Here is a 14,141-nt window from a genome sequence, read left to right as displayed (position 1 = left end):
CAGGACGCCACTCATCACCAATCTCCATCTGGACATTGAGCCATTGGCCACTACCCTCTGGATGTGACCATCTAACCAATTCCTCACCCACCGGACAGTCACCCATCAAATCCACACCTCTCCAGTTTAGAGAGAAGGATGTTGTGGGGGACCGTGTCAAAGGCCTTACAGAGGTCCAGATAGACGACATCTGTAGCCCTTCCCGTGTCCACTGATTTGGTCACTCCATCAATATCCTCTGATGTGTAACAAATCTTCCTGAATTTGAAACTGTCCCAAACCTCCAGAATATACCAATTTATAACAGTGTATTTAAAATTTTTTTCTCTGTTTTTCAGTGAAAGAAAGGAAGAATAATATACTAAACTGAATGGGGAGGGGAAATAGGAAAGGGAGAAGGAGGAAGGATAATAAAAAAGATTATTTCAAAAGAAAGAATAAAAGAAGGGGAAAAAAGACGACTCTCATACCAAGGACCCCTTACATTGAGGTCCACATTTCTCAAAGTAGTACATAAAATAAAAAAACATTCTGAAACCTACTAGCAATAGACCAGGAATACTTTCTGACAATAGTTCCCCCCACCATTCATTACACATGTTCTTCTGTCCTCTTAGTTTAACAAATTGAAAGGCATGGGAACTATCTATCTTTACTTTCTCTGTGCATAACTGTGTATGACAAGCAAGAGAGAAAGCAGAGAAATTTAAAATGATAGGGCTGCAATTCAACTATAGTTATGCTTTGCACACAGGGAATCATATGCACTATATTAGCGCATATAAATTGCTTTCTAAATACTGCATGTGCTTGTAGAATCAGAAAGCTTTTATTTGGTATAACACCTTTTTGAGTCCCAAAACGATTTAGAATTAGTTAGGTATTTTCTTTACAGCATATAGTTTCACGATTGTGCACGTTGCCTGCCAAGTTACAGGACAAGGGTATTTTAATGCCGAGTTACAAATACTCCACAAAGCAATTTTTATAAAGAAAAGAGCAATTACTATAACAGGCCTTACTGCACTTGGTGATGCTATGAAATGGGACTGCTGAGAGCAATTGTTTTGGCTCCTAAAAACCTTCTAGTTTGAGTTTTATAGGAATTTTGATTCCTATAAATGATGATGACTAAATTAACCTATTTTGTAGTATGTCTGCAACCATTTGCTCAATTTATTTTTTTACAAGAATGCAAAACAGGTCAGAGACTGTAAACTAAATGGCACAGTACTAGATTTTCATTCCATACAATTAACTTACCATAATATCTCCCTTCAAAAGCTGGGCAGGGTCTATAGCAATGCAGATTCGGCTTTGATTTTCTTGCCCTACACTACTTAACAGGAGAGAAAAGAAAAATAAAATTTGTGGTTTAAAGAAACAAAAAACAAAAAAAGAAAAAAGACTATGTAATTCAGCAATTATGAAAAATAAAACCTGGATTCAAACATAAAGGAAAATGCTTACTACTTACTATATTCCAGATGTATAAACTGGTTGCATAGCCTGGTATAACTTCAGAAAAGGCCGGCAAGCTGAAAAGAAGTCAACAGAAAAGACTGTTTTGTAATTATTTTCCTTTATCTGAATATTACAACTAGGAAGCTTTATGCACATGCAGACTGAGCAAAGTGGCACACAAGTGGCACAAAGTTGACTGTCAAAATATCCTTCAAAGCAAAATTGGCTTTGACAGATTCCTTTTCTCCAAAAAAAGTATTTGATTGTATTTTATGAAAAAGTCACTTTTTCCTAATCTTCAGACTAGTTCTGAATTGGGGAGGAGGGAATTTTAAAGGATTCCGATAAGGAAAGAAAGAGGGAACTCTTTGCTCCTTATTAAATGTCTGTCTGCCTTCCTTCCCACTTTTTCTGCAGGAAAACAAAATTATTAAGGGAAGAAAGAGAATGGCCAAAACAAAACAAGAAAAAATAAAACCAAACCCCAAAACAAAATAAAAAGCATTTTAAAAATTAAACAAAATATTTGATCTATAGTTTTGTTTCAAAACAAGTTAAGTTTCGAAACAAAACTGTAGATCAAATATTTTGTTTAATTTTCTTAATACAACAAACAATACCTTGTCTTTATTCAAATAGTTATTTTAGAAATAAAACCAGACTAAACACAATGACAATGAAGCATTGCAAATTCATGCTGATGACATTTCAAAAGACAGGTGCTATTTAACTCTCGGATGATAAAAATACAGAGTTATACTCCTTTACTATGCTCTAGCACAGTATCTTGGTTTAGCATTTTAATTTTAAAGCCACTTATTATAGCAGGCCACCTTAGAAGCACACCATATCCAAATAGTTTTTCTACAGAAAATCCAATCTCAAAACAGAAAAGAAATTATACTTATGATTATGTTTATTTCCTAAACAAGGAGGAAATTACTGTGAAACCTGACCAGGTTCTCAACTCTTTTGCAGGGAATGGTATCACAACTGTTCAGAAACTAGGCAGACATGAATAGCATCAACATTTAACAAAGGACAAGAACTTTATTTCATCTGCTGTAATTTTTACTCTTAGGATATTTCTCTTCTCCTGGTTCTTTTATTGGGAATATTTGGACTGCTAGCAAGGAGCATGAACTCTACTTTGAGATTCATGCAGGCTTTCTAGAAAGCTCCAAAATAAAACAAGACTTTGAGCCTACACTTGGATAGGAAAAGTTAGGTAATTTACCTCCCCCAGCATCGAAGCTTGGGATGCCATGAAGGATAACATAGTGCAGGAAAAGAGGGGTTGCATTCATTTTCACAGATCCAGATAGAAGGCCACTTAAGAACTGCACGTATCTAAAAATATAAAATGTATCTGAATTCAATAAAAACAGTAATGCAATCATATCAGGGAAATACATTCTTTACACATTAATATTTCTAGGCCATGGGTAATGAATAGCATTGTGATATTACACATAACTCCAAAAGAATAATCTTCACAAAACAGCACGAAAAGACAGTTTAATTTACCACTTTATTAAATGCATGGCTGTTACATTGCTATTGTTGATGTCTTCATTTTGGTTATTTACATCAATACTCTAAATAAGAAAGGAACTAGCAGAGATAGTAAAGTCAAACATTTTGGTATACATTTCTAATTGCAACTGAAGGTCTCAATTGGCTTTCACAGCAGCATGACATGGGTCCCATTCCATCTACAGTGAAGCACACTGCATTAAAACAAGAGCAAGAAGTACCCTTGCCAGAAATCTTAGCGTTAAGGCCAATGCAGGCAAATAACATCTTGAAAATGAGAAGCGATCTCATTCAGCACCAAACAGAGGAAAACTACCATAGCAACATGAAAATCATTGTATTTCTGCTATTTAATACCTGGTTTGGTCACAAGCTCACGAGCAAGTACATGCAAGTGAACATCACTGCAGTGTGTGTTAAACAAATTCCTCCTATCTCCTTAAATAACCAAGGGAAATCAGTCTCCTTTAATTTTTCTACTGGATTTGAGTCCCTTTTTCTTCCATGCCCATGACACAACCTTCATTTAACTTCACTCTCAGGAATGTACAGAAAAAAGAAAATCACCTCTTTTTCCCCCTTTACTCACAGATCTCTAACCGATCCCTTACTGCACGCTCCTGGTAACACAAGGACTAAAGATATCCTGCCCAATGATGACAGCTTTACTACCCCAGAATGGGGGCTGTGGTGGTTTAAAATAGGTTTCATTTTATAGACACCTAGCAAAGTTCACTTTATTTTGAAATGTTAAGAAAAGACAACTTTGCTTTTTGGTTTCCTCCTTCAGTCTTTCTGAAAATATTTGGTACATCAAAAGCACAAATTTACAAATTGTCACATCTACGTGACAAAAAACAGTGTGGTAAAACACTTTGTCAGTGACCTCTCAGTGCTACGTGACAAAAAACAGTGTGGTAAAACAGTTTGTCAGTGACCTCTCAGTCTGAATATTTTCTCTCTACCACTACCTGTTTTTAATTATTCCAAAATTTGACTGAATATTTGAACACCTTTCTCAAGGCAGTGCATTTAAGATGCTTATAGGCACTTTGGTTATTTTTGAGTAGCGTGTTCAAAGACTTATCCTGAAGGTTTATGAGAAATTTTTAAATATGAAGCGTCTGTATCTGCACTTCTTATTCAGGCAAACCTTCATCTGTTTATCTGAGAATAAGTATCCATTTTAAATATTGTCAGAATGGATTCAGAATAGGACATCTGGTCTATAGTTGCTTTTCTTGCCACTGTTACAGCATCCAACTAGCAGTGGGGAACAGCTAAGTGATATTTTCAGGACTGATGCACTTAATGGCCACAATTTATTTTTTTCTGGACAAAATTTAGCGGAGAAAAGGTTTCAAAATACAAATAATGGGTATATTTTCAAATTTTGTCATTTTGATATTCACCTAAATTATACCTGTTTATACATCAACTGGATTTTAACAAGGACATTGCTAATTAATTATCCAAGAATGGTTTCAGAGAAAAAGCACATTAAAAAGGTGATTCAAGCCACTAACTGATCAAAATGGGATCAAAAAGGATTATAAAATTACCCAAAAATATTACAGAGCTGGTTTTCCTTTCTCTGCAATAGGATCAGTAGCCACTGCCAGGCCAGGCAAAGGTAGGAAAGGCCAGGTTCAGGAGGAGAATGGTTCTGACAAATGGTTTGGAGAACCTCCTCTGTTCTCATGGGGAATGGCACTCCAAAGTACCTGTGTGTGCACGTGTCTGGAAGACGGTAAGAGCAGCTCGAGTTTTGTACTGCTGAGCAAAGATGCTAATTCCATCAGTCAGGAGGTGAACTGAGTTTCTCTGAGACTTTCCTCCCTGCCCCCCAGAAGAATTAAGCAAGTGTCCTTGAAGAGAGTAGGAAAGCTAGATACCACCATTTACATCTATTTCATCTCTAGCTTTAGGGCTCTCATACAGATCACCCGAGTTAGTAGCTACTGAAGCTTCCTGTCAACATGGTTGTAAAAACTGCCCTGATGCACAATTCACAGAGGCTGCTGTGAGGGTCCCTGGCTCTCATGGAAATATGCCTGCTGCATAAGGCTTCTTGATGGGAAGATTAAGAACATCTATTTCCTTTTACTCTTACAGTTCACACTTCTCTATCTGGTAGGCACCACTCTCAAATCCTTATTATTAAAATGAAATACACATATATGCATTGAAAAAAAAAAAGAGGCCAGTAAACTTCTAGTTATGAAAAGTTTATTCCAAGTCTAATGGAATGCTATGTTACTATTTTTCAAATGAAAAAGAGCTGTGCAGGTCACCAAATGGGTTCAAGAAGTAACGGAAAAGTTTTTCTTATTTAGAGATTAACAGAACCAAATGCCTTATGCTCGTCGTTACTACTTATTTTTCTAGTTTAATTACTAGCAAAGCCTTATCCATTAAACAACTTCTAAAAAGCCTACTGTATAGGTGCTGATTAAGACCAAAACCAAACAGTAATTACTAAATCAAATCCAGCTGATATTTTATGTTTCTAAAAGAAGATTCACCTATATCACAATTACTTGTCTGATGGATATCAATCTCTTTTGGTACTGAATCCTTCGTTACCTCTTGTCAAAATGAGGTAAATAACGAACCCCAGAACTATTCACTTTCCAAACTGCTTACTTTGAGTCCTAACTCAACTTTATTCATGCAGACAGACTGAAAAGGTAAGACATCCATATAGACAGAATGAATAATGCATGCTCTGACAAACATTTACTAGCATGGACATGGGGCAGACACATAACCTGCAGATCCTCCAAACAAGTGGTAATAGGATCTTTACGGCACACTAATCAACACACATTCCATACACATCATTTATGCCACAGAAAAATGAGTTTATTATTATCTTGGAGCAATCAAGAAAACAGATTGTGACATCTCTTTTTGTTAACAAACAATACAGTAAGAACACATGTAGATAACAGCGTGGTACAAAAGGTCTTATCTATCTTGAGCTACGTGCAGGAACTGAAGGAGAGATCTCATCAATCAAGGAACATTAATATAAGATAAAGTGCTGAGAGTTCAGGAATCACTGGAGGATCCTGTGGAAATAGCCTTCATGTAGCAGGAGAAGGAGTAAGGAATGGGGGCAGAAGATAACGACATTTCTTATTGGTATGAATTAAGAGACAAATTAAATACCTTCTTTGGGATGGCTGCATTAAAGCTGAAACTTTATCATCAAAGAATTTCTTCATAGCAAATCTGTCTAGAGCCTGATCAGCACTGTCAAAACAGAGACACAGATACCATGTTATTCCAGTTCAGGGTTATCTTGGAAATTCAGCAGGTTACCGCTTGAAATATGCCAGAATACTTGGAAGGAAAAAGAAGGAAAGGAAGGAAAAAGAAAAGAAAGAAGCACCTAACTAGCAACTCTGGCACTTACAGGTCAGACAAGAATGTTTTTTCCACTGACACCTTCTCATTCCACACCTTAAGGCAGTTTCCTTCCTGAGGCAAAGCACCTACTGCCTTATTCAATTAACTGGACTGCATATTTCCAACGTGAATATGTTAAAGTTATAATGCAATAAACTTTAGCAAAGCCAAGCAGCTCAGGCTGCAAAAGAAGGATACTTGCCATAATTTCCTGAGAGTGCCACTGGGGAGTTCTCTCTGCGAAACACAGATTTATTCTCTTTTTAAAAAAGCAGCAGCAACATTATGGAGGTGAAAACCACTGCCTAGCTCTGACTGTAGTACAGTACATGAGGTGCAAAGGATGCCGGGCTAGAGGATCATTTAAGCAGTCAAATAATTCATTCAGTCTTTTGTTTCCTGTGCCCTGAGCCACCAAGGAAGAGAATGTTTAAAATAAAAGTGTCAATCTTTGAAAAAGAAATGTTTTGCATCAGACAACCACAAACTCTTCAAACACACAGTTAAGGAGCAACATATTCAGAAAAATACATTTTCTTCCGTTCTCTATCCGGAATGGCTCTGATGTGGGTCTTCTGCATCTGTGTGGAGGAAGGCAAGAGGGTATAGAAAAAAGAAATAGAAGTGCCAAAAATCAGTAAGAATGCTGTTAATCACATATGCCAAGTAACATGCTATGCTGATTCTGTTGTATCTATATCAGATAAAAACAATGTGTCTCAACAGATGTAGTTAATTAACATCAGGACATAAAAGAAGCAGAAGTTTCAAAATAATTAGACTCTGGAATCTCAAATTTTAAATTCCACATCTGGTTCAACCTAAATGAGTTCCAAGTAAAAAAACTGTGCAAAGTATACATATGCATATCATGCTAAAAATTGAATTTATACCTTTTCCAAAATTTAATCAGAAGTTACCAATTGTCTTGACGGGGTGCTGTATCAGGCTGTAGAGTCATGCCTTTTCTTCATGGATGTTAAAGACTACATAGTGTGTGCTTCAAATATCCTTGATCCAAAAACTCTCTTCTTCACCCAACCCATCATACATCTTCATACAACTTCACCACATTACCACCCAGAATTTAGGCAACCCACTCGTAACTAGCCAAAGACTGCTAGCTAGTACTTTACTTGTTAAAACAGTTTACCAACTACTACAAAAGAACTCTGTTTGCCCTCGTTAAATTTGACGGCACATTATTCCTTCCCTAAATGAGAAAATCAGATATTTATAACATATAGCCAAAAGGGTTTTGCATCATAAGGCTTTTTCACTAAGCATAGATTTTTTGGCATGTGTCTGCAGACAATTAGGAACTTTATTTAGCGTGAACATCCTCAAAGTCTTCCACGTATCATTTCTGACACAGCAGCTGGCACCCTCAGCAGCAGCACCTGCAGTAATTTCTGCTTCTGTGAGGTTGCCATGTACCATTTTGAAGACTCTTGATAATGCTAGGGATATACAAATCCTAGCTGGGAAACTTCCCCAACCTCATTCTTACACAGAAAAGTTAAGTTTTGGATAGGAGCTGACAAATATCCAGAAATTTAAAGGAGGGCTTCCAGACTAACTCCTCCCCTGAAACCTCACTGGAGGAATCCTGAATTTGTTTAGGGTAAAAGATGACACCTTTTATCGCTGGGCTTTACAATCACAACCAGGTAGTGTTCTGTTACGGCATTACTAAAATGTATTTATAGCCAGGTACCACCTTTAAGGAAAAGATGCAACACTGAGATCACAACACAGTACTGTACTATCCTCACTTGACAGATTTTGTCATACACAATATTTCTCAAGAAAGTATTATAAAATTGTGGCAATCACTGTCCCAATTACTACTTGAAGATAAATATTTTTATTCTGTCAGCACATATTGGTGTGTATAATGCACTTAATTTCTTAGTCTACAATTACCTGTCGATCAGGCTTACCAGAGTGAACACAGATTATTTTTCTGAGATGCTGGTTTTACTGAAATCCATGAGTAATTTGCCATCAGCCTATACCGATTCAGGAATTCATCCACTACAGTATTGAATCAAATCTATTACTGACAGACTGGTGTGAATTCAGAACTAAATTTGATTTAACAATGGCCTTTACAGTGCATTTTTATTTTAATGCATTTATATATGTATATAGAAAAGAGACCAAGAGAAAACAATTTGATTAAAAACCAAACAAAAAGCCCAAAACAAAATACATTTCATCTTTTTGAGACCATTTATCAAATTTTATCTTTGTTGACATAAACTGTCAATTGACATTTCGTAATCTGAGTACTCTAAAAGAAACAATTAAAACCAAGTAATCAGACACCTATTGTTTGAACTGACTGCACGATAAAGTCTAGATTATTTCTTAAACTGCATTCTGTACTTTGATCAGTGTCTAGGAATTCCCTATTCAAATATTGATTCCAGATTCTAATAACTGTTTTCCTTAAGTACTTTAGGAATAGTTTCTCACTGATTCAAAAGAGGCAACTTGATGGATGTGGCCAATAGATGGGTTTAATAGAATAAAGATGGTATCATTATATAAAAATGGTTTCTTGCACATTTCTTCATTCATCTCGAAAGACCCGTTAGAGAATTTTCCCACAGAATCTGAATATCTCTCAGATTAGAAGGGACCTTAGGGTGTCACCTAGTCCAACCTCCTGCTGAAAGCAGGACCACAAGAAAACTCTCTCATGAAAGCAGGCTGTTTTAAGATATGCTCCAAGACTCTTTGAGAAGAAAACTGGACAAACCTTAACTGACAAACAGTAAGCTGACAAACAGTACTACAATTAAAAGGCATCTTTTTCTGATGTTTCCTTAATTGTAAAAAATACACAATATGCATTATTCACAACTTACCTTGCAGAAACATTGGTGAAGTGCATATATGATGATATGACTACGCCTATCCTTCCTTTTCCTCCCTGCATTAGGAAAAAGGAATGATAACTTATTTAATTTATTACATTATTGGGCATTATTTTATTTAAGACCCATACTAAACAAAACTTTAAGACAGGAGATTCAGAGAGTCCTTTTGCTCATGCATCTCCTGTGTTGTTGGAAAGGTGGCAATGATGGGCAGCAGCGTGTCTGTCTATGTAAGCTGGCTGACAAGTGACATAAACACTAAGTAGGATTTCTATGTGCATGCCTGTCAAGTCTTACTGAGAGGAAATTATTAAAAAAAAAAAAATCTTGACCGGTAGTAGCAACATTGTATCAACTATTCTAATTTTATATTACTTTTTCCAGTGATCATTCAAGACAAGTCTAGACAATGTTGCAATTTCTGGCATGAAATACTATAAAATACCTATTTTGGAAAGCATATGAGTTTCCGACAGGTTTGGGCATTTTTACCTCCCCAGCGCCTGAGATTTTTAACAACTACTACTTATTTTTCTATGGATAATTTAAAAAATGTTCCAAAATTTTATTAAATAATTTACATGACATAAATTCAGTACAATTTACCAAGCGGTAATTCTCACAGGTTTCAAAACAATTTCAGTCTCTCAGCTGATACAAATAGTTGTATCTATCTTCATGGTTGGAAACTTTAAAGTCATTACTGAAAGGCATTAATCAACAATATGCATTACCAATTTGAATATAAAATACCTAGGAATACAATGCCCCCTTTTGTTTTGTCCCATGTATGGGTCATTCTCCTGGTTGCAGTCCTGCAACTTGTAAGAATTCAATAGTGTTTCATACAGTCACGGCATTCTGCCTGCAAGCAATTCAGGACTGGGGACTATACAAACTGACTCAAAGATAAGTTTTGGTCCCATTATAACCCTCATTCTATTTAGAGTAACATTTGCCAGTGGTACAGAAACAGATTTGCCTCGAGTGTCAGCAGCACAGCTACCAACTCAGTTCTGAATTCATTTTATCTGTATTTAATTAAGGCTTCTCTTTATTTCTCTTCATTGTAGCTTTGCTGTAAGGCACCACAATGGATGCTGGCAGTTAGAACCTGTCAGAAGTACCCAGGAAGTACTTCGTGCCCTCATTTCCTACAACCATACCACAGTCTAAAGGGATGAGCTGTGATATGTTGCCTATACTTCTCCCGCAACAAAACCCGTGAATGTCACAGAACATGAAGAGCTTCTAAAGAATCTGCTATTGAGCTGGAAAAACCTCAAGCTTCTAATACACTCACAGAAGTAGCACTGACCTCTGAAGGAAACGAACTAACATCGCTGCATGCTATACCCAGAGCAGAGGCTAGAAACTTAGTTATCATAAAAGGCAATATATTAACAAGCATGCAAAGTCAGTGGATTTAAGCTTACTTAAATCAACTGAAGATTTGGCACGCAGTTTCCAACATCGAAAACAGATGAAACTTCTTTTTTTATTTTTTAAAATGAGTAAGAATAAAGGACAAGGTTTTTGAAAATGAATACAAACTGACAGGTGACGTGTATACACAAAGCTCACTTACTCTGCAATGGATCACCACCACGCGTTGAGGATCACTGTTCAGCCATGACTCCATAGCCTTGCAGATGGTGCATACCTTATCGAGAGGCGGAGCATGGAGATCAGGCCACCCCACATCCATAATCTGCAATTAAACAACTAATATTCACAAGAGACACCTTGACCCTAATACTACATATTAAAATCTGGCTTTAAATAATTGTGATGGTGAAGAGTCTCCACATTTTTGCCAACGCCAGATAATCATGTCATTCGAATGCCATGATGTAACTAAAATATGCTTACAGGTCTCTTAAGGGGAAGAAGGGGATTTGTTTGGGTTTTTTAAGATGCTAGTACTTTTATAAAAAGAAACAAAACCCCACGAACCACTCACAAGTACAACATTTCTAAAGATCTTCATTTCTTAAAGAATTTTCAATTAGAAATCCAGGTATTTTATAATGGTAAAATATTCAGAAGGTCAAAAATAGAACAAAGAATGTTAACTGGCCTGGTCCAGTATTTTGTAATTGTTTTTATTTAATTTGCAATTTATTTCCTTCACGTGCAACAGATTTGACATCTCAAAATTTTGTTCATATTTTCTATTCAACTTTAGTCACTATATAATACTGTTTACTCAATCTATTATTATTTTATGCATATTTAACCTTAACAAGACCAGTAACCATGAAAAACTTAAATCCTTCATGATCAATAAAGCATTCAAAAGGTCAAAATTAAGAGTTCTTTTAATATTTTCCTCAGGTAGCATATATCCCTGTAAATCTACTGCTATAAATATACATCTGTGCTACTCTGGCCTTATAATAGCTGCTGAAGAGTACCTGCATATCATTTTTTACAACAAACAAATACAACAATTGGTGAGGAGCAACAAAAGACAGACATCAATACCTCCCTTCCTTATGTCTCTGTTGTGCAGAGAAGCAACTATGAAAAGATAGTACAAAAGGGAAGTCTACATCTGAACCGAGTTCACTAGCTTCAGCTATTGGACTGTACATTACAGTATATAACCCCTAGTATCCTGTGACTGCACAAAGAAAGTATACTTGGAGTAAAATTTCTATCACTCAATAGGAATTTTTCAGTAGTCACAACGGGCTTCAGGTCCTGTGTGCAAAGCCTAAGAAAACAACAGGAACGGCTACGTAAAGCACAGACCTAACAGACACAAAATAGAACTTGGGAAAAAAATAAAAAGGGACGCATGTGGGGGTTTTTATCATCTTCCAAAAGTTGTTCTCTTACTCTGTATATCAATGCTTGCATAGCTTCAGGGCTTACCAGGCCATTTAAGTTGTATTTAACACTAGAAAGAGAGGTATGTTATGGAAGACAATCAATACCTTTGGGTTAAGCTTGGCAAGGTCGTATCTCTTTTCAGAGAGGTTTAACACCTGTTCAGAAAGAAAGAAAAGAATATCAACTGTCAAGACTTTATAATTTACGTAGTAAATAGCTGTATTTGAAACACATGATAATTACAAGAAACTACAGTGGTAAGGCTTCAGGTTTGCCTACTGTTTAGTAAAATTAACTAAATTAACATTTGAAGTCAGGTAGCGGCTAGCAAATGTATTTTAGGTATTCAGTTATTATACAATGAAACTAAAGGTGAAACCAAATGGACATTTTGAAAAAGGATAATTAAAATTCTGTTACATTTTATTTATTTCACATGGCTTTATTTTAGTCAGAGGTATACTGAGAGACATGGGCACCACACAAAGTAACGACACAGCATAAGAATTAACAAAGAAAAGTCTGGGGGGGTGGTAGTCTTAAATATTTGAATTTGAGTGCCTGGCAAGAAAATATTGGTCTGTCAAAACTTCACAGGGAGGATATGGCATAGCTATTTTACTATAGCTTAGCCTGTGAGGTCTTCCAACTCTTCTGTTAACCCATTAGACAGTAACTTATCATACACTTAGCGCTTAATAAGGAACAGTTAAAGAGCCTGCTAAATGAACATAAAAAAATAAAGCAGTGTATACAAGTATATCTGACTCTTTCATTAGGAAGTACTTTAAATCAGTATCAATAACAAAAAGCTGAAATATCAATACTCAACAACTGAAACAACGGTACTGAGGCAGATTCTCTTTCATAGTGTGGCTATTTCACATCACAATGAGTTAAGTATAGATGACATTCATAATCATTTAAAAAGTCTCATTACACTGCCAGAATGGGATAAACAGACCATAAATATGAGAAATAGTAAATATGAGAGATAAGTCCATTATACAGTTTATTACTATCCAAGGACAATTTAAGAACCCTTTTCTAAAGTGTATCATCCCATTTGGCATTAACCAGCGCTCATCAGCAGTCTCAACAAAGAAGCCAAGAACTGGACAGGCTAAAGAAACTACATCATTTCACTTCTAGAAGCTGGTGCCTGCTGCTCACTGATGCAGTACTTAAGTTGGATGTGCAACCCCATCACGGACACAGTGGAAGCAGGAAGACATTACGCCATCTTTAGGAAAAAATACACTTTTGAACAAGAAATTCATCCAGAGAAAGAAGAAAACCCCAAATTAACAAGGTACCCAAGAAAACAGCTTCTATTTTAAGCTACATAAGGTTCTGGAATCACACGATATTGACCATAAAGGGTATACACCACTTTCATTGACCAAAAGAAAGCATGAAACATCTTTATATGATGAGGAACATGGTCTTTATTCCAATATATTGTGTGCATTTTAAACAGATTACTGCTGAAGAGCTAAATAGCAATCAAAAATTCATATGTGCACGGTCGGTATTATTTTGGATTAGGAAGATGTATCAACATTTACAATTAGGACTATAGTTATCCTTCCAGAAATACCAACTGTAATTTAACAGGAATGAAACCAGAACTGTCTTATACAAATGACTCACAAAAATTTCTGTAATTTTCTATCAGTCTTAATATTTGCAAAACAATTTAGTGGAGAGTTGTATTTCTCAGTACAGAATTCTTAAAATTAGTGTTAAAGCTATGTTAAGAAAACAATTACCTAAAATTTTCCACAGAAAAAAAAAAATGTCATTTGGTGAGAACTTTTTTTTATTCATCTTTCTTGTTGTATTTATATGTATAATCTCTTTATTCCAATATATTGTGTGCATTTTAAACAGATTACTGCTGAAGAGCTAAATAGCAATCAAAAATTCATATGTGCACGGTCGGTATTATTTTGGATTAGGAAGATGTATCAACATTTACAATTAGGACTATAGTTATCC

At 35.8% G+C, this 14,141-nt stretch overlaps 1 protein-coding gene across 2 annotated transcripts in view; it reads right to left on the bottom strand.

Moving 5' to 3' along the window:
- Nucleotides 1-14,141, bottom strand: part of TNS3 (tensin 3) — a 191,853-nt gene that overhangs the window by 107,072 nt on the left and 70,640 nt on the right. The window contains exons 7-13 of one of the 2 annotated variants that reach the window (XM_009289806.2): nt 12,245-12,295; nt 10,891-11,013; nt 9,291-9,355; nt 6,175-6,258; nt 2,702-2,814; nt 1,478-1,538; nt 1,264-1,339 (exon numbers count right to left, since the gene is read on the bottom strand). In XM_009289806.2, coding sequence (XP_009288081.1) covers nt 1,264-1,339; nt 1,478-1,538; nt 2,702-2,814; nt 6,175-6,258; nt 9,291-9,355; nt 10,891-11,013; nt 12,245-12,295 — 573 coding nt within the window. The remainder of the gene's footprint in view (nt 1-1,263; nt 1,340-1,477; nt 1,539-2,701; nt 2,815-6,174; nt 6,259-9,290; nt 9,356-10,890; nt 11,014-12,244; nt 12,296-14,141) is intronic. The other variant, XM_019474767.1, reaches the window with a different exon arrangement.

Source organism: Aptenodytes forsteri, unplaced genomic scaffold (assembly GCF_000699145.1).
Source record: "Aptenodytes forsteri isolate BGI_AS27 unplaced genomic scaffold, ASM69914v1 Scaffold234, whole genome shotgun sequence".
NCBI lineage: Eukaryota > Metazoa > Chordata > Aves > Sphenisciformes > Spheniscidae > Aptenodytes > Aptenodytes forsteri.
The sequence above is the reverse complement of the archived record's forward strand: the minus strand, read 5'-3'. Positions and strand labels throughout refer to the sequence as shown.